The sequence below is a fragment of the Mustela lutreola genome, chromosome 9, assembly GCF_030435805.1.
Source record: "Mustela lutreola isolate mMusLut2 chromosome 9, mMusLut2.pri, whole genome shotgun sequence".
In the NCBI taxonomy this organism is placed as follows: domain Eukaryota; kingdom Metazoa; phylum Chordata; class Mammalia; order Carnivora; family Mustelidae; genus Mustela; species Mustela lutreola.
The window spans coordinates 25,082,918-25,105,612 of record NC_081298.1 but is presented as its reverse complement, the minus strand read 5'-3'; the positions used below and the strand labels follow the sequence as shown (position 1 = coordinate 25,105,612).

Genomic DNA, 22,695 nt, shown 5'->3' with positions numbered 1-22,695 from the left:
GGTCATGATCCCAGGGTCCTGGGATGGAGCCCCACATCTGGCTTCCTGCCTCTTCCTCTCCCTCTGCCGTTTCCCTTGCTTGTGCTCTCTCTCTTGACAAATAAATAAAATCTTTAAAAAATATATTTACTATGTGATGTTTATAGGAGCATATGAAAAAACATTTGCAATATTTTTAGCACACGCTAGGTCCATGGGAAATGCTTATGAAAACTCATTTAAATCATTGTTAATTATTTGATTAAGGACTACTCAGTTCTTAAATATTGATTCTCGCCCTCCTCCCAAGGGGAGGCAAAGCATTCTGAGAAATCAAGGGGAAATAACACACACATATTAATCATAGCAGCACACACATATTAAGCAGTTGGCATGTGCCAAGCCTGGTGCTCAGAGATTCTATTCAGTGTCTCATCACATCCTCACAGCAAATTCATGCAGGAGGACCCCAAGGCTGAGAGAGAGAAAGCCCCTAGCCCAAGATCACACAGCGAGGAAACAATCAAGCTGACTGTGCTCAGGCAGCCAGACTCTAGAGCCCAGGCTTGGCCTCATGGATTCACCCTGCAGACCTCCCACTCTTCCTCCTAGCAGCCTCCCCACACACACACACTGAGGGGTAATGATGACTGAGGCCATTGGCTGGACAAGTGCAAACAAGGAAGTGTCAACAGCTCAGAGATGAGAATGGGGTGAGAAAGCCTCCTGTCTCCTTCTTTCAATTCAGACTGCCTAATCCAAAATGCTTCATTGGGGATTTGCAACCCTAAACGCCCAAGTTCTCATACAGAGGATTCCCCTTGAGTTTGATGGGGGGAGGATTTCCAGGTCATGATTCTAAGATCAAACATAGGAGGGCTGGGCCCCATTGTCCAGCGAGGTTGCCTGGCCCCTTGCTGAAGGCAGCTTTTGTCTGCCTTCCTCCTGACCCTTCCAGGGGAGATTCAGGGGCCTCCTTCCTCAAGGGGCCTCCCTGGGTTTCTCAGATTCTATTTTTGTTTTGAGGGTCATAGAGCCATAGACTCATCATGTTTTCTCCCAGCAAAGCTTGTGGCACAATGGGCTTTTATTATGATACCGGGGCTGGGGTATAATCCCATAATGAGGGATTTAAGGAGAAATTCAGCCCCAAGTGCCCAAATGCTGGCTCCAGGCCCCACCTGTCTGTGCCTTGTAACTTCTGTGCCCTTCTGTTAAGGAGTACTGACTCTGCGCCAGGCACTGGGCTGCAAGCTGCCTTTGTTTCCCCTGCTTAGCCCTCTCCACAGCCCTGGGGGTGGGTGCCATCAGCCCCACATTGTAGGGGAGGCAATCAAGGCTGCAAGAAGGAAAAGCACCTTGCCCAGAGGCCTCATCCAAGCCAGGAGTGGGACTCAGGGCAGTCTGACGGCTCAGAGGTGGGAAGGCTCCAGAGAACATGAGCAGGAACTTTCTGACGATTACGTGCCACAAACTCACAAAGTTAGGAGCACTGAAGTTAGACAGCCCAGGGTGACAGTCTGACTTCACCTCTTTCTAGTTGGTCTGACCCGGGGACAGTCACTGTCCTCTCTGAGCCTCAGCACCCCCCGCCCCCGGGTTGTTCTGCGTGGTAGAGAAATGGTACAGGGCTCTAGGGTCTCATTTTTAAAAACTATTACTATCATTAGCTACAAATGTAGGTAGAAAATCCATCTCAGTAGTAAATGGGACTTAAGCAAATTCTCCTTAAGAAAACACATTTTCTTGGGATGCCTGGGTGGCTCAGTTGGTTAATCATCTGCCTTCAGCTCTGGTCGTGATCCCGGGGTCCTGGAATCGAGTCCTGCATTGGGCTCCCTGCTCAGTGAGGAGCAGGCTTCTCTCTCTGCCTGCTGCTCCCTCTGCTTGTGCTCTCTTTTTTTTGTTATGAAAAAATTATTTATTTTTCTTTTCCTTTATGAAAAATTTTTATTTATGAAAAATAAATAAATAAAATCTTTATTTTAAAAAAATACATATATATTTTTTCTGTCTTGCCCATTGCAATGGCATGAATGGAGCTAGAGGGTCCTAGGCTAAGTGAATTAAGTAAGTCAGAGAAAGACAAATACCACATGATTTCACTCATATGTGGAATGTAAGAAACAAAACAGATGAACACAGGGGAAGGGAAGGAAAAATATAGTAAGATGAAAACAGAGAGGGAGACAAATGATAAGAGATGCCAAACTCTAGGAAACAAAGTGGGGGCTGCTGGAGGGGAGGCGGGTGGGGAAGGGGTAATCGGATTATGGGCAGTAACGGGGGGCAAGTGATGGAATGAGCACTGGACGTTGTGGGCAACTGATGAATCATCAAATTCTACCTGAATTCTTTATTAGTTTTTTATTATTTAAAAGAAAGTATATTTTCTCATCAAAGTTGGGGCACCCAGCTCCCCGTGAACCCTTTTTGCCTCTGCCCCTCAACAAAACCACTGGGGTTTCCTTTTTTTTTTTTTTTTTTAAAGATTTTTATTTATTTATTTGTGTGTTTAAGGAAGAACACAAGCGGGGGGAGTGGGAGAAGGCTCCTGCTGAGCAGGGACACCCCAGCCCCCCTGCCTCAGCCAATGTGGGGCTCAATCTCAGGACCCTGGGACCATGACCTGAGCCGAAGGCAGGCACCTAACCAACTGAGCCACCCAGGCACCCCACCACTGAGGTTTCCAAGGCCTCCTGAAGATCCCCCTCAGTCTGATCTTGCTCCTAGGCAACAGAACCCAGACCCAGCACCCCACCGAGATGTAAGAAGCAAAAGGCACCACCTCCAGTTTCTGAGAAACACTTTGGGAAGGCACCGACGTCACCAAGGTGGAAAACATTGTCCTGAAATGTTAGCAGCATGACCTTTCACGTCTCCGGATTCTCCACACCCCTTGCCCTCCTCAGGGCAGTGGGAGAGGCAGTTCTGAGGAAAGCCCAGTCTGGCAGAAGTGAGGAGAAGGTTTATGGGTTTCCAAGGCCTGGGTCTTCAAGGAACAGGTAGTGACAGAGAACAAATCAGTGATTGCCAGTGGGTGGGGGGAGAGTGTGACAATAAAAGGGCAGCGTGGGGGTCTGTGGGGCGTGTCGGAGCCCTTCTATATCCTGATTATTACGGCAGCTATGTGAAACTATATGCTTATTAAGAGTCACAGAACTACACATCAAAGTGGGGGGAGCCAATTTTCCTAGATCTTTTTATTTTTTTAAGCCTGGGTTTTTTTCATTTCAAAACTCAGAGCATAAATTAGCATTTATATAAATTGAAGCAAGATTTCCTGCTTCCAAGACTAGAACATTCTCCATGTCAGACTGGGGGAGTGTGCAAGTCCAAGAGACACTGAAGAGAACATAGTTCTAGTGGGTTCTGAAAAGTGTCCGGTGCCCTTGCTACTCCCCAGGCAAATCTTGGCAGGAGAGAAGGGACATCAGAAACCCCAAGTCGGTGTGCTGGATTCATGAATGGAGGGCACCTGTGCCCATGTCCCCTTCCAGAGCCATGAGAGGTGTTAAGACCCCAGGGAGAGAATGTTAACTGGAGGGTCTAGGTAGGTCCAGGGAGATGGGCTGGGGTGGACCCGCACAGTCCTGCCTGAGGCCCAAAGGAATTGAGAAACAGCAGAACAATTCTGAGTGTCAAACAGGGAGTAAGAAGTAAATGTTAAATCTAAGGGAGCCTTTTGGACAGGAAGGAAGCACACTGTCTTGGCAATAAAGAGGGGGCCAGACAGCATGGGGAAGTCTCTCCATTTCCAGCCAAAATAGTGAAAGGGCAGCCTCCTTTTAGATGCCTTAATACCAATGAAGCCCTTGGGACAGAATTAAAACCCCAGAGAAAAGCGGGGAAGCTTCTGCATCCCAGCAAACTGGCATCTGAAATGGTAACTAAGCTACAGATACATGAGAAAGAAAAACATAGACACAAGATTATGAACCAAGATTCACACCTGCTCCCCAGACCTCATCCCGCCACAGCCCAGACTGTGGATAGCATCCTCCCCTTGTGCAGATGAAGAAACTGAAGTTCAAGGGGTTAGAGCTACTTGTCCGGGTCACGGGATCTGAATCACGGCGATTCAGATTGGCCATCCCCTGACCCATCCCCTCTGTTCCATAATACATGAGCAGCCTCCTGGCTTCAAACCAGTGGCTGTCGGCTGTCCAGAAATTAGCTGCATGAACTTTAATCAGTCCCTCGACATAATGACCTCAGTTTCCCCACAAAGATAGTAGCACTGGAGTTGTACCAAGAGAACAAAAAATCAGACCCCCCTGAGGATGGCTGATGACAACAAGCTGTGGAAAGAGTCTAGAGAGCGTTTCAATGGGTAAGTGAGTTCAGAGCCATGGTACAAGCCCGTTGGAGACACCAGCCAGGCTCTGCCAGGAAGGAAAGCAGTTCCAGGGAGGGCCTGGTACGAGGGAGGGCAGCCTGGCTCACTGATTACATGGGCATAAGACACAGAAATGAGTCCTGACTCCACCGTTCACTTCCTGTGCATCCCTGGGAAGATGTCCACCTCTCTGAACCTCAGTCGTCTCATCTGATCTTTGAGGGGCCACAACAGCAGCCCCCCCTGACAAGGATGAGGTTCAGGTAGGAAGAGCACCTGGCATGCAGTAGGCGCTCAATAAATACACACCTCCTGCTCCTCTTCCTGCTTTTACTCATAAGGTGTTAGGTTTAGCTGCTCTCTCCAGGCTAAGACCTTGACCTCTCTGTGTCTCAATGGTTTCATCTGCAAAATGGATTCAAAGGCCCCAGAGTGGGACAAATGGCTCATTAATTACTTCACTTAGGGAAGGGAAGAAGGAAGGGTAAAGGTAGAGACCAGGATGCCATAGCATCCTTCTGGCCTGGCAACCTGCACAGACTTTTCCAGGGCATAAATGTGAAATTTCATGGGATCATGACATGCAGGAAAGCAAAATTGGCAATGAGTGTATGGAAGGTGTCTTCACGTCCCAGCACAGTGATTTACATGCAGTGTGAAGGGCTTGGCCTTGGCCCCAGGCCTGCTGTGCACACCTGGATGTGCCTACCTGCACCACAAGCCTCAGTTTTCCTCTTGTAAAAGAGGGGTGCTCGTTCCCAGCCCACACCCCCGGGAGGATTCCTGAGAATGCCATCTGCGGGAAGCAAAGCTGGGCCGGGATTCAGCAAGAGCTCCATAAGGGTCGGCCGTTGACATTGTTTCGCTGTGATTGTCCGACACGAGAAGTTCTGACTCTGCCCCATCCTGCGACTTTGGGCATTCACCCTGCTGGGCCTCCGGGTCCTGCTCAGCATTTCCTCCCGCCCAGGGTTCTGACGAGGATGGGCAGCCCCCTGCAAGTGACTGTCCTGCAAGAGACCCCCGATGTAGGAAAGTCAGTGGCAGTCTGAATCTTGGGAGCCAGAATCCTCCAAATGGAGAAAAAGAACTGGACCAGGGATAGTAAAGAGCTTCAGTACGAGACTGAGGCCCATTCCCAGGCTCCTGAGAGCCGCCTCTCCCCATATGCCAAACATGATCTGCCAGGCCGCCTCGGAGCATGGGCCCCCCGCCTCAGCCCTGCTCAGGAAACCATGAAGTCTTGAGTAACATCCCCATCTCAAGTTTTTCTCTGTTTAACTTGCCCATCAAGTGGCTTACTGTCCCACCTACTAATGTGGTTGGCAATTATTTACTTTGGAGAGCCCTGAAAGACACCAGATCACAGAATTCTGAATTCTCTGGAAACTCATCACCCGATCGCACATTTCCTGATCTGCACACTATAAAAGACGCTAGCTCCTCAGCAGAAGCAATCAGGAGAGGGTGGAGGTGTGCAGGAGACCCACCAGGACCTCTGAGAAGCCTGGGTAAGAACTGCTCCACATGCCTGCTCCACTGCCCTGGGCGATAGGGCTGCCGAGCTCCTTGCTTCGGGGTGGGCACTGGCTGGCAGCATTTAGGATCACTCATTGAGGGTCTTTTTCAGATGAATTTTTGGGGGAATGGGAAAGGTCATTCACTCCACCTCCCTGAAAGACCATTGCTGTGGATATAAGGTTTAAATGTAGAAATGCAGAAAAGGGGATTTCATGGGGATGGGGAGCATGTGGCTGCAGGTGCAGACTGCCAAGATCCCATGTTAGGGTTTTCTCGTGAGCATGCTCTTCTTACCCTAAACCTCAGCCTCGATGGCGGGAGTTTTAACTTGAGGTTGCGATTGTGGATTCAGACAATCATCCACAAACCTCCTAAAATCCACCCCATTTTGTACATTTTGACGCATTTTTCTGGGAGAGGGTCCTTAGCTTCCACTGCACTCACAAAACATCTGTTTCCGAAAGGAGATTCAGAGAACACAGTCTACGTTTACCTCCCAGGGAGGCCACAACTGGCTCTTTGTACCAAAAAGCCCTTTTGATTCCAGCCAGCCACAGCAATGACAGTGGGGCTTTGGTTGAACCAGCCAGTTGATGGAATTTTGCCCAAAGAAGCTTTCAGCACCTTTGCTGGCTGCCAAATGGGCCTAGGAGAGGGTTGGTGACACCTGGGAGGGAACAGTGCAAAAGGCAGCCAGATGTCAGAGGTTGCCCCCAAATTTTGTTCAGGTTAGTTTGAGGGAGAAGAGAAAGGTATAGAAAAGACAGTGTGCATGTCTGGAGGGGTCGGAGACTTATCTGCAACAACAACTCTGCCATCAAGTTGCTGTATGACCTTGGGAAAGTCACTACCCCTCTCTGGCTCCCTGATTCTCCTTATGCAATGAGGACTTTGAATGGCCCCAGGATTTCTCCAGCATTGGTCTGGATGAGTTGGTGGCTATGGCCATCTGACCTCTAATATTCTGTGATTTAAAAGGGCTTCCACAAACCATCACAGGCTAGACCCAGGCCAAAAGACTTGATGGGGAAAATGGCCAGCCAGCTCCATCCCTCAGCCTTTTCATTTGCTTTGTCTGAAGAGTGAAAACTAGCGGCAATGATTCAGGCCATTGCAAGCAAGTCCAGATGAATGGAGAATAGATGTGATGGTGACTTAATTTAAACAGAGGCCTCCGGGTCAGACAGATCTAGCTTCAGATGCTATCCCTACTGTGTGCTTACAATCTTGGGGGAAGTCCCCTAAACTCCCTAGACTGCCCTTTCTCATCTGTGCAGTGCAGGTGATGAGTGCCCACATCTTAGGGGGCGGTTACAGCGAAATCAGTTACTGAGCATGGAGTGCTCACCGTGATGCCTGCCCAGGGGAAATGCTGACCAGCGTCAGCTATTGCCATTCACACCCTGGAGTCTGGAGGTCAGGGGCAGATGGTGGATGAATTCCTCTCTGAGAGCCGTGCTACGCTGGACCCACCATTCTGTCCACAGATACCAAGAGAGATGTTTCAAATTGGGGGCCTCATTGTCTTCTGTGGGCTGCTGGCCCAGACCACAGCCCTGCTGGACACCCTGCCCTTGCCCCTGGAAGCCCTGCCCTTGCCCGTGGACCCGACCCTGCTTTTGGAGGGGACTGCAGCCCAGGCCCTAAGTCCCACAGATCTTGCTGGAAGCTTAACAGATGGTAAGTGAGAATCTGTGACAACCTCTTTCAGGGGTGTGTGTCTGTCCAACAGTGGGAAGGGAGGCAGGGATGACTGGGGGAGAGGGGTTTTATCAGAATTATCAGATTTGACCCCAAAGGATCCACCCCTACACCCATTTTTAGCCCTCAGCACTGGCCTGCTCTCTGAGGGTCTGTTGGGCAGTCTTGAAAACCTTCCACTCTTGAACGTCCTGAAGACTGGAGGAGGCACTTCTGGTGGCCTGTTTGGGGGCCTGCTTGGGAAAGTGACTTCAGTGGTCCCTCTCCTGAACAAAATCATTGAGTGAGTAGTCATAGACCTTGGTCCCCACCTCACCAGAGAACCTCCGATGGAGATCTGGGAGCCCCACACAGTGGCCCTGGAGGAGGGAGAGGGGTGGTCTGAACAAGAGGTTAGGACTCAGTGTGAGACCCTTCCCACAGCCTGGCAAGGAACACCAATCCTCCTAAACCAGTGACTGCCCCCAATCCTGAAGCCTATCTTAGGTCCCCAGCACCATCTATAATCTTCATGACAACCCTTTAAGGTGTAATTAATAATATCCAATTTACAGATGGCAAGCTGAAGCACAGAAAGGTGCCTGTGCTCATACAACTAGAGCAACACAGAACCAGGGACCAAACTCTAATTACCGTGGTAATTCTGTTCTCACCTTTGGAGAGCACAGGTGGTCTCTGATGTAAGCAAAGACCTGTAAGCTACTCTTTTCAAGGACATTCTCAGTCTGATATGGGGCTTCCCATGAGACACCTGAGAGCTTCCTAAACAAGTAGCAATAATGGGAAGCTTGATGCCAGGGAGTTGGCAAAGCCTGGGTCCTTGATAGGATGTATCAAAGCCATTTCCAAGGCTCCCACCCACCCAGGTGCTTGCCCCTGACTTGATGACACACAGATGGCCTTGAGTTTGATTTCCAAATGGACCATGTACCTGTGGGGTGACAGGGCACAGGGCACTCGGTCTCTCTGGGTTTGGTTTTTCCATCTGTAAAATGGAGATCATGGTACCCACAGAGAAAAACTGTGGAAAGGACTGGAAGCAATGTAATCACCTGGCACACTGAGGTCAGCTCATGGAAGAGGCTTGCTTCTGTCTTCTCTCCATGCTCTCCCACTTCCTCCTCCTCCTCAATCTCCTTGGTAACCATTGTTGACTGACCGGCCTCCGAAAGTTATGGAAGAATAAGGGATTCCTACCCATAAATGTCTTAATCCACTTGCCCATACCTCATCCACATATCCACTTATCCATCCATCCATCCATCTAATCTGTTACTTTCCCATGCATCTGCCTACCCGCTCATCCCTCCCCAACGTCAACCAGTATGGAGGAGGCCCCTTTTGGGTAAGACTCTGAGCTGGCATGCAGCATGCAAATTTAAGCCAGACACAGCCTCCATCTTGGAATACCTCAGGGACTTGAGATGAGGAGAGGGCCATGGTGTGTCAGGAACTGACCTGGTGCAGAGGCTGGGAAGCACTGCTGTTTGTTGCCGCAAGATGCCCTTCCTGTCCCCCCCTCCCCACCTCATGGGTAGCTCCTCCTCTGGGATGAGTAAGTACGCTTGGGTTAAAGGTGGTTTCTAGGTTTGGGGCTGAAGGAACTACTATTCCTCCCTCCAATGTTGCTCTGCGGACAGTATGAAGATCACTAATCCCCAGCTGCTGGAACTAGGCCTTGTGCAGAGCCCGGATGGTCATCGTCTCTATGTCACCATCCCTCTGGGCCTAACCCTCAATGTGAACACGTGAGTGGGCCCCAACGGGGATGGGGGGGGTGGCTCACCAGAGGAGACCCAGGGGACCGTGGGTAGCCAGGGGGCAGGGGGGTGGGGCGGCGCAGGAGTCTGACAGACATGAGCCTTCAGCTCAGATGCAGACACAGCAAACTCTCCTCTGCAGGCCCCTGGCCGTACAACTGTTAAAGCTGGCTGTGAAACTAAACATCACTGCACAAGTGCTAGCTGTGAAAAACGAAGAGGGGAAGATTCACCTGGTTCTTGGTGACTGTACTCACTCCCCCGGGAGCCTGCAAATCTCCTTGCTTAATGGGTGAGACCAGAGGGCTGGCTTCTCCTGCCCGGAAACAGTATCAGCGGGAGGATGGATGGCTGCTGGGAAGATGGAATGATGGGCGTATACATGAGTAGGAGGACGGAAGGGTGGGAAGATGAATAGGAGGGAGGGAAGATGGATGGATGGATGGATGGATGGATCGATGGATCGATGGATGGATGGATGGATAGCCACTCATCTCTTCTTAGCCTGGCTGACCAATTTTGCGCTCTTAGGCCATAAAAAAATCTGAGATCAAGCCCAGCGACCAGAGGGGCATGTGGAAAGGTGGAGCGGTTCTTGTGTGAACTTGGACAGGGCTTCCCCAGCGAGAGTCTCAGCTCGCTCAGATACCTGTAATATGGAGCTACGCTGCGGTTCTTGAGTGAATCCGCTAGGATAAATAGTTTGGAAAGTCCTCTGTCCCAGTATGAGGGAAAATAGCTCGGCAGCCTCCCTGGATTCCTTATTTCGGTTAGCCTGTCACAGGGCAGAACAAGTCACACAGGAGACATCAGAGTCCTCCCACCATGGTTAACGTTTACTAAACACATATATTGTGTTTCACGTAGATCATCTCAAGTCCTCATGACGACTACATACCAAGCATTGTTCATCCATTTATAGATTCTACAAAGTCTCCCTGAATACCCACTGTATACTGGAACTAAGCGTTTATGCTACGTATACCCACGGTGGGCACTGCTGTGTAGGGCGCCACTCCCTTTGGACAGGCCCCTTCTGGTTCGCCTGCACAAGGGTGTGGGTAGACAAGGCCCTATTTCAGTCACTTAGCACTGAGACCAATGTGGGCACAGCGGCCCCTCTGAAGGCCTCTCCACATCAACTCCAGGCTTCTGCACCGCCCCCTGGATTTTCTCTTTCAGATTTGCTCCCCTCCCTATTCAAGGCCTTGTCAACGGTATCAGCAGCATCTTGAACCAAGTCCTTCCTGAGCTAGTACAGGGCGAGGTGAGTGGGTAAACATGGCAGCTCCTGATCCTTGGGTCTTAGCGCTTCTCAGGCTGAAAGAAGCCCCTAAAGTTAGCCTTTCTGAACCCCTCAGCTTGATATGTATATTCCATCCCTCAGTCCATCTGTCCACTGATTCATCTACCCATGTTTCTTCTTTCCAACCTTCAAAATGCCTCCATTGGGTCCTGCTCTGGGCCAGGCCCCGTGCATGCCACATTACAGCTGAAATGGCTTGGCCCTAGCCCCCAGAAGTTCCCAAAAGGCTGTAGACAGGCGCTCTTCCAGCCTAGGCTTGGGTGCCTCCGACACCCAGAAACACACCCCTCCCGGAGCAGCCCACCCTATTTAGAAACAAGCGTCACATCCCACAGCGAACACTGGCTCCGTGTAAGATTGGGTACTGAGCATACATGCCTTCCACTTCTTCCACCCGTGTGAATGTATAAGTGTCCATCTTTGACACTGCTTCCAACCAAACATTCTCAGCCACAGAAGAATGACAGAAACTCTCCCCAAAGAATCTATCCTGGGGTTGCCGCTCCTAGAGCCACCCTCCAGGTACCATTTTGCCCAATGCCTCTCTCTGCCTCTGGCTCAGGTGTGCCCTCTGGTCAACAAGGTTCTTAGTCAGCTGGATGTCACCTTGGTGCATTCCATTGCTGGTAAGTCCCCTATCCCGAGGCCTCACTCCCTTTCCAGAAGCAGTGATTTCCCCCAAGGAACTCTGTCCCTGCACACTGTGGGAGAGAACGAGATCCTTCGAGTCTCAGCTCTCCCCATTTCGGGGCTCTTTTTTGCCTTGAATTATCCAGATAATGTTGAGGGCTGGGCCCTGCCTTCCCCCTCGCAGCATCAGCCCTGACACTGAGAGCAGCAGACCTGGCTGGTGGAAGGAGGTCCTGCCCCTGCCAAGCTTCACCTAAGCTTGGTTGGACCACCCGAGTTCCCATTCCCCCGCCCCCAGCTCAGGAGAAGTGTGGGACATCCCTCAACTCCTGCACCCTGAGATCACCACTCTGGTCTGCACCTTCCAGACTTACTGATCCATGGGCTGGAATTTGTCATCAAGGTCTAAGCCTTCCAGGAGGGCCCCAGCCTCTGTTGAACTGGTGAGTGCTATTCCCCAGGATTTGGGTGCTCTCCTCCTGGCAGGAGGCAGCAGAGGGCTTGGGACAGTGACATCTGAAGAGAGAGATTAACAGCCACACAGACAGACACAGAGAGACACATGGAGAAGTCTATGGACATGCTGACAGAGGTGGAGACCCAGGCAGCACCCCACATAGCTACAAAGAGAACACACATGACTGTGGACACATACACACATACACACACACACACACACACACACACACACACACACACTCAAACATATGCACAAGGAGCTCCCTGGCCCAGGCCTGGGGTCCCCTTGGGGCTGAAACAAGCCCCTTCCCCTAGCCTGAGGTCTCAGCCCCCTCCCCTTCCTCTGGAGGGCAGGCTTGATGATGGGCCAATACCAACAAGAGTCAGTGACCTCAAGTCTCCATTCGGATCGGGGCTTCTCCCAACAGAACCATTTCCTGCTGCTCAATCCACTCTCCTCAGCTACTAAGAGGGCTCACAGGAGGCAGACCCACGTCCTGGACAGTGACACGGCCACTATTTGGGGACCAGAGCAGCCTTCTCTCCAAGGAAACTACTCTCCCGCCCTCACACCAGGCATGTGTTGCAGCCCACGTTCCTCACCAAATAAAGTTGCTCTTTCTCTGCACTGGGGGCCCTGTCATTCTTCACCATCATTCAAGGGCTAATATTTTGGAAAGATCCCTGGCCTGGGTGGCTGGGGCCAGCGAACCGAGTTCGGACCTTACACTGTAGAACCTTATGGTCTTAAGCTGGACGAGGAGATATTCAGATGAGCAGGCATTTCGGACTGCTCTGGGGTGCCTAGGAGGGGTGGACAAGGGGTTGGGGGTAGATGTGACCTTTCAGGCAGAGATGATGACATGAAGTCCACCACACAAGGAGTGAAATGGCAGATCTGAGAGATGTTCAGGAGTAGGCCTGGGCGTGGGTGAGGGAGCAGGTGAGGTGTGGGTTGCTATCCATGTCGCAGGTTGGGGAGCCTCAAGGCAACTGGGGATGTGGGAGGATGAGCTAACCCTGGCAGGAAGATGATGGCTTCAGCTGTGGCCATGCTGCGTAGAAGTGCCTGGGAGCCCCAGGGGAGACATCCAGGAATCTGATGGATACAGAGGTCATCTGATACTCCTCTTTGGCTCACTGGCATCCAGCCATACTGACTTCTTTTCTGTTTTCTCAGCAAGAGGATGAGAAAGATGACAAACAGGAAGTGTAGGAGGAAGGACAAATGGGTCCAAGACATAAGAGTAGACATAGAGAAGGGTCGCTGGAGAAGCATATAATAAGGTTATTGGTGCCAGGGGTGAGAGTCCTATTTTTGGAGGAAGATGCCTGATTTTGGGGGGAGACAAAGGGATGAAAGGAAGTTGAGACTGAATGCAAATAAGATTTATGAAAAATTGGAGACAAGAATAAAGAGCAGAGCTACCCAAACTGGGAGAGGTTGTCCCCTCAAATAAAAAACTAAATATGCTATCATTGTTTGAGGCCCTTAAAAGACTAGCCCCACCATTTCACTCCACAGATGAGAGCACTGAGGCCTTGACATATATATGTGAATGATTTGCACAAGTTACAGTATGACAAAAAGACAAATCAAGGACTGAAACATCCCCGACATCACAGAAAACCTTGTCCCTTGTGCTCTGGGAGTACCCACTGACCTTGTGAGAATGAGCAGATTCAGGCTGGTGTTTCTCAACCCCCATCAAACATCTCTCATCATGTCCAGACTGACCACTGTCCCACCTCCTGTGGTCACTGGCCAACCTGGCATTGTGGGAAGACAGTCCTACAATTCAGAACTGGGAGGTTTATTGAAGGAAACCAGCACCTGTGCTCTGGTGAGAGGGAGGGAAGGAAGCATCTTCCACGTTCACAGAAGTGGAATATCTTTGGGCTCAGGATGAATAGTTATATTTCATAAGCAGCTGAATGGTCATTGTGAATGTCTGTCTACTTAGTCGGTGACCTGAAGCACAGAAGGGCCTTCCAGACTGGAAACTAACAATTAGGACATGACTGGGTTTGAACAGAGTCTAGGCATGAGTTACTCTCAAGTCCTTTCTTGGGACTTAGGCCAGGCATTAGGTCAATACTGAGCATCCCCCTTGGCTGAGGTCCAAGAATCAAGCTGAATAGGGATAGGGCACACATGCCTCATACTGTCAGCCCAGGTCCTACTGCCCTCTGACCGCGGCACCAAACTGCCTTCCTGTTGGGACACACATCCGCTGCCCGTCTCTGAAAACTATTTTCCCACTGCTCCCCTCAACTTCTTCCTATAGCCTAAGAGGGGTCTTTCCCCTCTGCCAACAACTTCAATTTCTAACTAACTAACCTAAATACAAAATAGTCTGACAGGAAGCCAGGTCAATCAGAACACACTCATGGCTTTTAACTAGTGACAACATTTTCATGTTTTAAAAACTTTCTAGAAGGATGTCAGTGATAGCAGCACATGAAAGACCTCTGAAAATTCTCTCCTACAGGAAAGCAATGAGAAAACTACAACACCCCATCCCACCCCCCGCCAAAACTGTTAGAAACAGCTTTTCCAGGGGCGCCTGGGTGGCTCAGTGGGTTAAGCCGCTGCCTTCGGCTCAGGTCATGATCTCAGGGTCCTGGGATCGAGTCCCACATCGGGCTCTCTGCTCAGCAGGAAGCCTGCTTCCCCCTCTCTCTCTCTGCCTGCCTCTCCATCTACTTGTAATTTCTCTCTGTCAAATAAATATATAAAATCTTTAAAAAAAAAAGAAACAGCTTTTCCAGAACTCTCGAAATTCACCAAAGGCTTGCAACAATCTGGGGAGTGCTTATTCAGTAAAAACTGCTGAATCTTGGTAAGGACAGTGAGCTTTGTGGTGTTTTAGTTTACCTTAGTCCCATCTCCCACTCTCCACAGAAGACTTGAAAACCCAAAGCCCACAGTCTTAGTGAAAATCAGTAGCCTGGAAGCCTCTGGAGACAGGCAAAAGAGTACTGGAACAACTTCAGAGCCTCATTCCCAGAATACTGTCGTGATTTGATCTGCTTGTTAGTTTCCTGGAAAATCTTACTCTCCAGGCTGTCCTGACTTTGGACTCAGAGTTTACCCAGCAGAAACAGCCTCTTCCCCAAGGACATTTGTCAAAATGATAGATCTTAAGACTGGGAGTTTCTAACTCTCCAGCCAGTCTACACTCACGCTTCGGCAATTTGTCATAATTACACTTTAGGTGTTCCTACCCAGCAGCCCCTGCTTCCGGTAAGCTGAGCTTGGCTGTAATTCTATGTGTTCACCTATCTCTCCAGACCTGCAGATGGCAGTTTGCCCTACGACCTCAGTTCTCGAATAGGCCTAAGAGAGTTGCTGATTGTCCCTGTCAAGCTCTTTTCTTGTTATGAGGATGGGAGTGACAACCTCCAAGCTCTTTACATGTTGGTGCTGAAATGGGAAGTCTGGTGTTTTTTTTTTTATAGTTTTCACCAGTTATATTTGTTTCCCTGGAGGATGAGCCCCCAGAGCGCCATCTGGAAAGTGGGACTTGGTTGAAAGTTGTCAACCACTATTCCTTCAAATTTATTTCCCACATAATTCTCCTCTCATTCTGAGACTCTCACGGCATGGATGTAGATTTCTCATTATAGACCCACTGGTTCCTGTTCACTTCTTTCAGCTGTTCTTCTTCCCCTTACTCAGACTGGATCCATCTCCAACGTGTTGTTGCACCAGACACTTTTACTGTTGTTATGAGACTATGGATCTTGCTTAAACCCTACAGAGAATGTGGCGGCGGTGGCGGGGGGGGCAGTTGTTTAGTGTGCAAATGACCCAGTTAGATTCAGGCTAAGCCAGTTAGGTTCAAGTTCTAACCTGCCTTCTGCAGGCTATGTTTTTCAACAGGGGATTTCTGCTACTGTCTTTACTCTTAGGGGCCCCAGTTCCTGCTTCTTGGATCAGAAAGAGAGGACTTCTCTTGGAGCTTTTTGTATTCACACCTGAGCATAGTTCCATGCTTCACACTGCCTTTGAGTCTAGGATGAAAGATATGGGAGGAATAAACACCCAGGGGACACACCTGTGGATCACTCATTCTTTCAGTGATGACTTCCTTCCACTGTCCACCTGCCACCATCCATTGTTCAGACTCCTCAGAGAGGCCTCCTCCCCCATTCACTATGTCCAGGCTTTTAGTTTCATTCCACAGGAAAGACAAGTAGAGGAAGCTTCCTCCCTCTGCCTCAACTCTCCAATCTGCCAAACACGATGGCTTATGGCAGATGAGGTAGGCTATCAGTAACTTGACCAAGTGCCCTCCTGGTCACAGCAGCTTTACTAGAACAGTGGAATGCAGCCTCTGGTGCTCGGTATGTAGTTATTTATCTGGAAAATGTGTTCTTCTCAGCCCTCATCAGATAACCACTTAGGAGGCAATGTGAGCTCACTTGGGATGGACGATGGAATACAATCAGCCTTGCCCCTGCTCTCTGTCACAAAATATAGTCTGAAGGGGTCCTCTCACGTTCATGTTCTTGCTACTATATCTGTGTCGGTTACACCCCAAGATTAAGTGGCTTAAATAGCAGTACTCATTTCATGATGTTCTGTGGTTCCCGTGGGTCAGAAACTCAGGAAGGCTCAGGGTGAAGCCCAGGCTCGTATTCTCTGCAACTGCAGCTTTACTTGAAGTCACTTCTTTAACCCTCCACACAGCCCTTTGAGGGAGGTACGGTCATGACTGGCTTCCACTGGCAGAGGCACAGAGAAGCTGAATAAAATCCCTGAAGTCACCAGCTAGGTCAGGTGGGGCTGGGGCAGGAACAAGGCAGCCAGACCCACAGAAGGGAGATCAGCGGAGCCATCACTCGGGTCCCCATCTACCTCCTCCTCCCACACAGCACTCCGCTCCCCAGCACGATCTCACGGCCCCCACAGGCATTGCAAGGAGAGACGGAAAGAGCAACAGCGGACTCATGTTGAGCCCCAACTCTGTGCCAGGCTCAGCTCTAAGCATTCGTTGTAGATTAATTTCATTAATCCAATAGCCCTGGAGGGCTGTGTTGTTATTGCCAAACTTCACAGATGCAAAGCCTGAGACACAGAGATGGAGTCACCTGCCCAAGGACACACAGCTGGTAAGCGTGGAGCCAGGATTCAAACTCAGGCTGTCTAGTTCTGAGGCTCTGTCTCATCTCTAGATAAATTCGCCTACAGCCCTTAGGAAGAAGAAGTAGCCCCTTCGCTAAAGAAGCATCAAAGAATTTGTAGGGAGACAATTTTTTTTAATTTTTTTATTTTTTTATAAACATATAATGTATTTTTATCCCCAGGGGTACAGGTCTGTGAATCACCAGGTTTACACACTTCACAGCACTCACCATAGCACATACCCTCCCCAACGTCCATTGTAGGGAGAAAATTTAAAGTAGGACATTAAATAAAGGTAATGGTGGCTCATATGCGGCAGAAGGTGTAGAGGTGAAATGTGAGTGACTGGAATCTAGGGAGCTTGGGGACCCGTCCTGCAGCCCCCAACTAGCCTGGCTGCTGGATCCCCAGAAGTCCCCAGGATCCTAGCCTTCCGCCGGCGCTCACACACGTCCTGTGACCACTAGGAGGCGCTGCTGCAAGGCAAGCCAGCAGTCACCTTGAAGCTATAACATTTACTCAGCACCTTGCTAAACCCTTTCAACGCAACATCTTATTTAATCCTCACAGAGATGAAACCTCTAAGGCTCAAGATCATAGAGCTTATGGCCAGTGGATCCAAGATTTGAATCCCAGAAGTCAAACTCTAGAGCCCAGGTCCTTTGCCAGGGGCTGCAAATTCACAAGTCTCCAGCCAAATCTGGTACTTTGTTTTTCATTTTTACTTTAAATTCCTTCAAATGCTGGTTGATTTTTCCTCCAACTGAGCGCGACTGTGAATGCATTCACCATTTCCCCCAACCCTGTCACACCAAACCTTCCTATGCTATTGAATGTGTGGTCCCTAATTGCCAGATTTACCAATAAAAATACACTAGACATCCAGTTAAGCTTGAATTTCAGATAAACAAATAATTATTTTTTTTTAAGATTTTATTTATTTATTTGACAGACAGAGATCACAAGTAGGCAGAGAGGCAGGCAGAGAGAGAAGGGGAAGCAGGCTCCCTGCTGAGCAGAAAGCCCGATGCGGGGCTTGATCCCAGGACACTGAGACCATGACCTGAGCTTTAACCCACTGAGCCACCCAGGCACCCCTGAATTATTTTTATAAGCAAATCCCAAACATTGCAAGAAATGTATTTAAACTAAAAAACTATTCATCTAAAATTCAAACTTAAATAAACTTGTATTTTCTCTGTCCAAAATAATTAAATGGCTTCCTGTATTTTTTCTGACAACCCTGCCTTATAGGTATATGTCCTACAAATACCCTCCAGGCATGTACAGCTCCTGCCCCATACTTCACTCCACCACAGCGGGGAACTGACCAGGCACCTACTTTGTGCTAGCTTTGAGCAGGGTCTGGAGCAACAAAAGGGCTCTGCAACGGCTCCAGGCTGTGGTCTCAGCAGCGCTACTGCTGGAGCCCTGTGATCGACAGACCTCATCGTCCTAGAAGTATCTGCGATAGATGAAGATACCACGTGGAGTTTCCGACCAACCTCAGTAAGTGAGTCACAGAGAAGACTGCTAGAATTCAGGGTCAAGGCCATGCCTTCTTTAGCAGCGATCTGTATACTATGAGAAAAACAACTCCTGACATGTTCCTGAGCCCAGGTAGAAAGGAGGCAACTGACCACAAGGCATCATCTTACTGTGAGACCAGAACTTACCATGCCCTCGGCACATTATCCACAAAGTCACAGAGTCAGGCAGAACCAACAGCCATCCATCATCAGACAGACACAGTACATCTAGTTTGGGCTTACGAAGATCCAGCGGGCCCAAGGAAACTTCATGACTCACTTCACCTGTGTCACCTCCTCACATTACACCAACACCTCTCCCTCAGTTCACACCCCTGGCCATAAGGCATTCCCCATGACCCACAGGTGGAGGAGAGAAAAGCCGGAGCTCAGAACAGCCCCACTCAGGGATGACCTTGGAAGAGCGACGAGAGGGACATCTTCAGAGGGCTAAGCTGCAGGCTACACACGCAGTCATCTACTTTGAGAAAAGAGAAAACCCAATAATTATAGTCTCAGCTGAGGCAAATGACTTAATAGCTTAGTCAGGGATCTGGAAGAATAAGATTTCAAGATTGGGGACAGCGAGGTGGATCTAGTTAACTGTCACTGAACGTATTGGCCTTTTAACAACAAGAACCAACCCTGAGCCTAGGCATGGGAGCGTCCATTCAGGGGACCAGCCAGCCACTTAAACCAGTGGAATCACGGAAGATCAGGGCAATTTTGAATGGATGGTAGAGGAGGGGGACTATGAGCGTCCATCGAGGCCTCAGAGAGGCAGTGGCAACATCAGGTCCTCTGGTTTGTATGGTGAGTTTCCCTGAGTGATGACTACCTCAGTCTGCTAGGGCAACCATAACAAAATAGGACAGACTTGGTGGCCTAAACCACAAAATTCACTTCTTCAGGGTTCTGGAGGCCAGAAGTCCAAGATCAAGGTGCAGGCAGGACTGGTTACCCCAATGCCTCTCCCCTTGGCTCGGAGACACTTGCCTTCTAACAGCTGCTTCACATGGACGTCCTCTGTGCACTTGTGCCCCTGATACCTCTCTGTGTGTCCTAACCACATCTGTCACTAAGGACACCAGTCAGATGGGGTCAGGGCCACACAATGGCTTCATTCTAACTTAATCAATCACCTCTCTAAAGGTACGACCTCCAAATACAGTCACAGTCTGAGATCTTCGAGGTGAGAGTTTCAACATATGAATTTAGGAGGAACACAATTCAGCCCATAAGAGTGACCACCCAAAATCCTGGAGCCCCGTGCCGGGGTGGAGAGCACTTAGAATGACAGTGCAAAACACAATATGATTTGATCCTTCTGCGATTATTGTGAAAGGAGACATTCTTTCTGGAAGGACAGACAAGGAAGCATTTACAGTGATTAAAGCTCCAGACAGTAGACTGGGTTGAGGGCAAGGAGAGTATGTATCTGTGCTTTACTCCATATCCTTCTGTGCTGGTGGAATATTACCCTGTTCATGTACAACTTTTCCCTCAACATTTCATTACCGTAAAAAAATTCAAACGTTTGTCTCCCTCCCAATCCCATAAGTGACTCTTAATCTCACAAAACAAACTGAGGGTTGCTGGGGGGAGGGGGTTTGGGAGAAGGGGGTGGGATTATGGACACTAGGGAGGGTATGTGCTTTGGTGAGTGCTGTGAAGTGTGTAAACCTGGTGATTCACAGACCTGTACCCCTGGGGATAAAAATATATGTTTATAAAAAATAAAAAATTAATTTAAAAAAAAATTCAAACGTTTGACATTTGAAATAATTGCATAAGCACCTACATGTCTACCACTTTCAATAATTAACAGTTCGCTATGCTTGTCCTATCACCTGTCAGTCTGTCCATCCTTCCATCCATCCAAGCATCTTATTTTTGATGCATTTCAAAGCAAACTGCAGATAGCAGTTCACTTTATCTTTCAGCGCTTCAGGCTTCATTGCATTAACTAGAGTTCAACAGTTAGAGTTCAAACAGCTTATGTTTTTTAATTTAAGATAAAAGTTATATAGCATGAAATGCACAAATCTTGAAGTGTATCCATGTATCTTTTTTCACATCTGTTTCTTAAATTTTTTTTTTTTAAAGAGTAGGGGTATACCTGAGCGCGTCCATTGATCCACTCTGGAGTCCCCACTGTCTTCCCCTCAGTGTGGCAGTGTGCTGGGGGGACATAGTGGAGGTGACAAAGTTGTGGTTCCCAGGAGCTCACAGTCCAGGGCGGGGGACAGACAATCAGCGCATAAATGAGTAAGTAAAAAGGATCACTGAATGGAGAGAGCTGGCGCTGTGTGTGCAGAGAGAAGGAAGAAAATGCAAGAAGGCCCAGAGGAGGGGCCATGTGAGCCAATGCCTGAGTGGTAAGAAGATGCCCAGACCCGTCCGAGGTCTGACACCTCCTAGCCCAGCTGTTTCCTGGGGCAAGCCTGCGGGCCTCCCTAGGCCTGGGTTTTCTCGCCTGCATCACAGGGATGGTCCTCTCTCTCCCTCATGAGGCTGCGGTAAGGATGAAATGAAGGAGCTGCTGTGCTGCACCCGGGGTCCAGCGAGCATGCGCTGTCAGCAGCTCTGCCCCCTGCCGTTGCTGCCTCTACACTTGTCAAGTGCATCCTGAGCCGCTCGTGCATGCAGCCTCTGCGTGGGATGCTGGAAACACAGGAAAGAGTTAGAAGGGTGTCCTCTCTCCGGGGGGTTCCTAGTCTAGAGTATGAGGCCATTACAGAACACAGTGATCAGAGGGGCAGGGAAAACAGCTGGAAAGGACCTTCATTGCACGAGGGAGGAAATGACTTCCTGTAAGTGAGATGTCCAGGAAGGTCACCTGTGGCAAGTCTAAAAAGACCACCAGGAAGTCATCAGATGAGCAAGGGCAGGAGCACATTCTAGGCTGAAGAGCCAGCCATGTAGCAGAGATAAAGGAACAGACCTGCTACATGCAGGAAAAGCACGCGCTCAGGTGAACGTAGGAGCAAAACGAAAGGGGAGGCTGGACCGAGAGGGGCTGGACCTCGGAGGACTCAGAGCCCAGGCTGAGTGCAGGCCTTTCTCCCAAGAGCCGTACCCAGCTAGTGACATGCTTTACGAAAAGATGGCATCAACACACTCCCCAGAAAGACTAAAAGTAAAAGGACCAACAACACCATGTGTTAGTGTCAGAGCGGAGCAACCAGAACTCTCACACGCTGCAGGCAGAAATGTAAAATGATACTGATGATACAGGGAGGGAAGATGGGTCTGGCTATGGCTACCTTGCAGACAGAAAATTCGAGGGGGCCAGGCCGAACCCGGAGAAGCCAGTGAGGAGGCTGCTGCAACTGCCCCAGGCAAAAAGTGATGGGGCCAGACATGAGGCCAGGCCATGCAGGGGACAAAAGGGAGGCCAGAGACACCACTGGTTGGGGGACCCAGGAGGCAAGAGGGGGAGGTGAAGAATGAGTGGAAAGAGGCCAGAAGCCAGGCCCTCTGTGCAAGGAAACTCTGGAGTAGCCTCTCCCAGAAGCAAAAAATGCTGCAAACTTTGCTCAAATGTACTGAGAAGCAGGGTGGGAAGCAGGTGCGGGGAGGGTGGGGGTGTGCACCCTGAACATCCCTTTCCCGTTCAGTGATGCCCCCACCTTCAGGTGAATCTGCTGGTTTACCTTTCCCCTCCCCTGGAGACTGGGTGACTAAGTGAGTAAATGTTAGCACAGGAACTTTATCCACGTGGGTGACTTCAAGCGAGGTGCCCAGTGGGTGTCCCCGCTCCCTTCCTGGGCCCCAGGAAGTAGAGATAAGCAAAAAGCAAAATAAGTAAAGGAGATTAAAAGGGACAAACTTAACAGCTATAAAATAAATAAGTCATGGTGATAAAAGATACAGCAAAAGGAATGTCGTCAATAATCTTGTACAGTGAGAGATGATAACTACCCTTGCGGTGAGCATTGTATAATGTAAAATGGTGAATCACTATGTTGTACACCTGAAAGTGACATGCTATGTTAACTCTATTTTCATTTTCAAAATGTGAAAAAAATGTCCCATAGAAACTGTATTCACAATAATCCTGAACTGGGAACAGCTGAACAGGAAGGGGAAGGAAAAAACAGGTGGCCCACTCACGCAGTCTTGTGCACCCGTAAACAGGAATGGCACCCCAATGGCTACAACGGGCGGGTACACAGCAGAAACAATAGGCTGAGCGAGACACAGTAGAGGACAGGCTGTATGTTCCATTTACATAAAGACAAAAGTAAGCTAAGGTGGTTAAAAAAAAAAAAAATCAGGACCTACCCCCATGGGGGCTGAGGGGGAATTGAGTACAGGGCATAAGGGAACCTTTTGGG

At 49.4% G+C, this 22,695-nt stretch overlaps 1 protein-coding gene across 1 annotated transcript; it reads left to right on the top strand.

Moving 5' to 3' along the window:
- The first annotated feature begins 5,705 nt into the window (after positions 1 to 5,705).
- Positions 5,706 to 12,323, top strand: BPIFA1 (BPI fold containing family A member 1). The gene is made up of 9 exons (XM_059132867.1): positions 5,706 to 5,829; positions 7,327 to 7,519; positions 7,664 to 7,823; positions 9,181 to 9,288; positions 9,443 to 9,592; positions 10,483 to 10,567; positions 11,169 to 11,232; positions 11,605 to 11,679; positions 12,124 to 12,323. The coding sequence occupies exons 2-8, from the start codon at positions 7,339 to 7,341 to the stop codon at positions 11,643 to 11,645; spliced, it is 789 nt and encodes a 262-aa protein (XP_058988850.1). The 5' UTR covers positions 5,706 to 5,829; positions 7,327 to 7,338; the 3' UTR covers positions 11,646 to 11,679; positions 12,124 to 12,323.
- Positions 12,324 to 22,695: the final 10,372 nt, after the last annotated feature.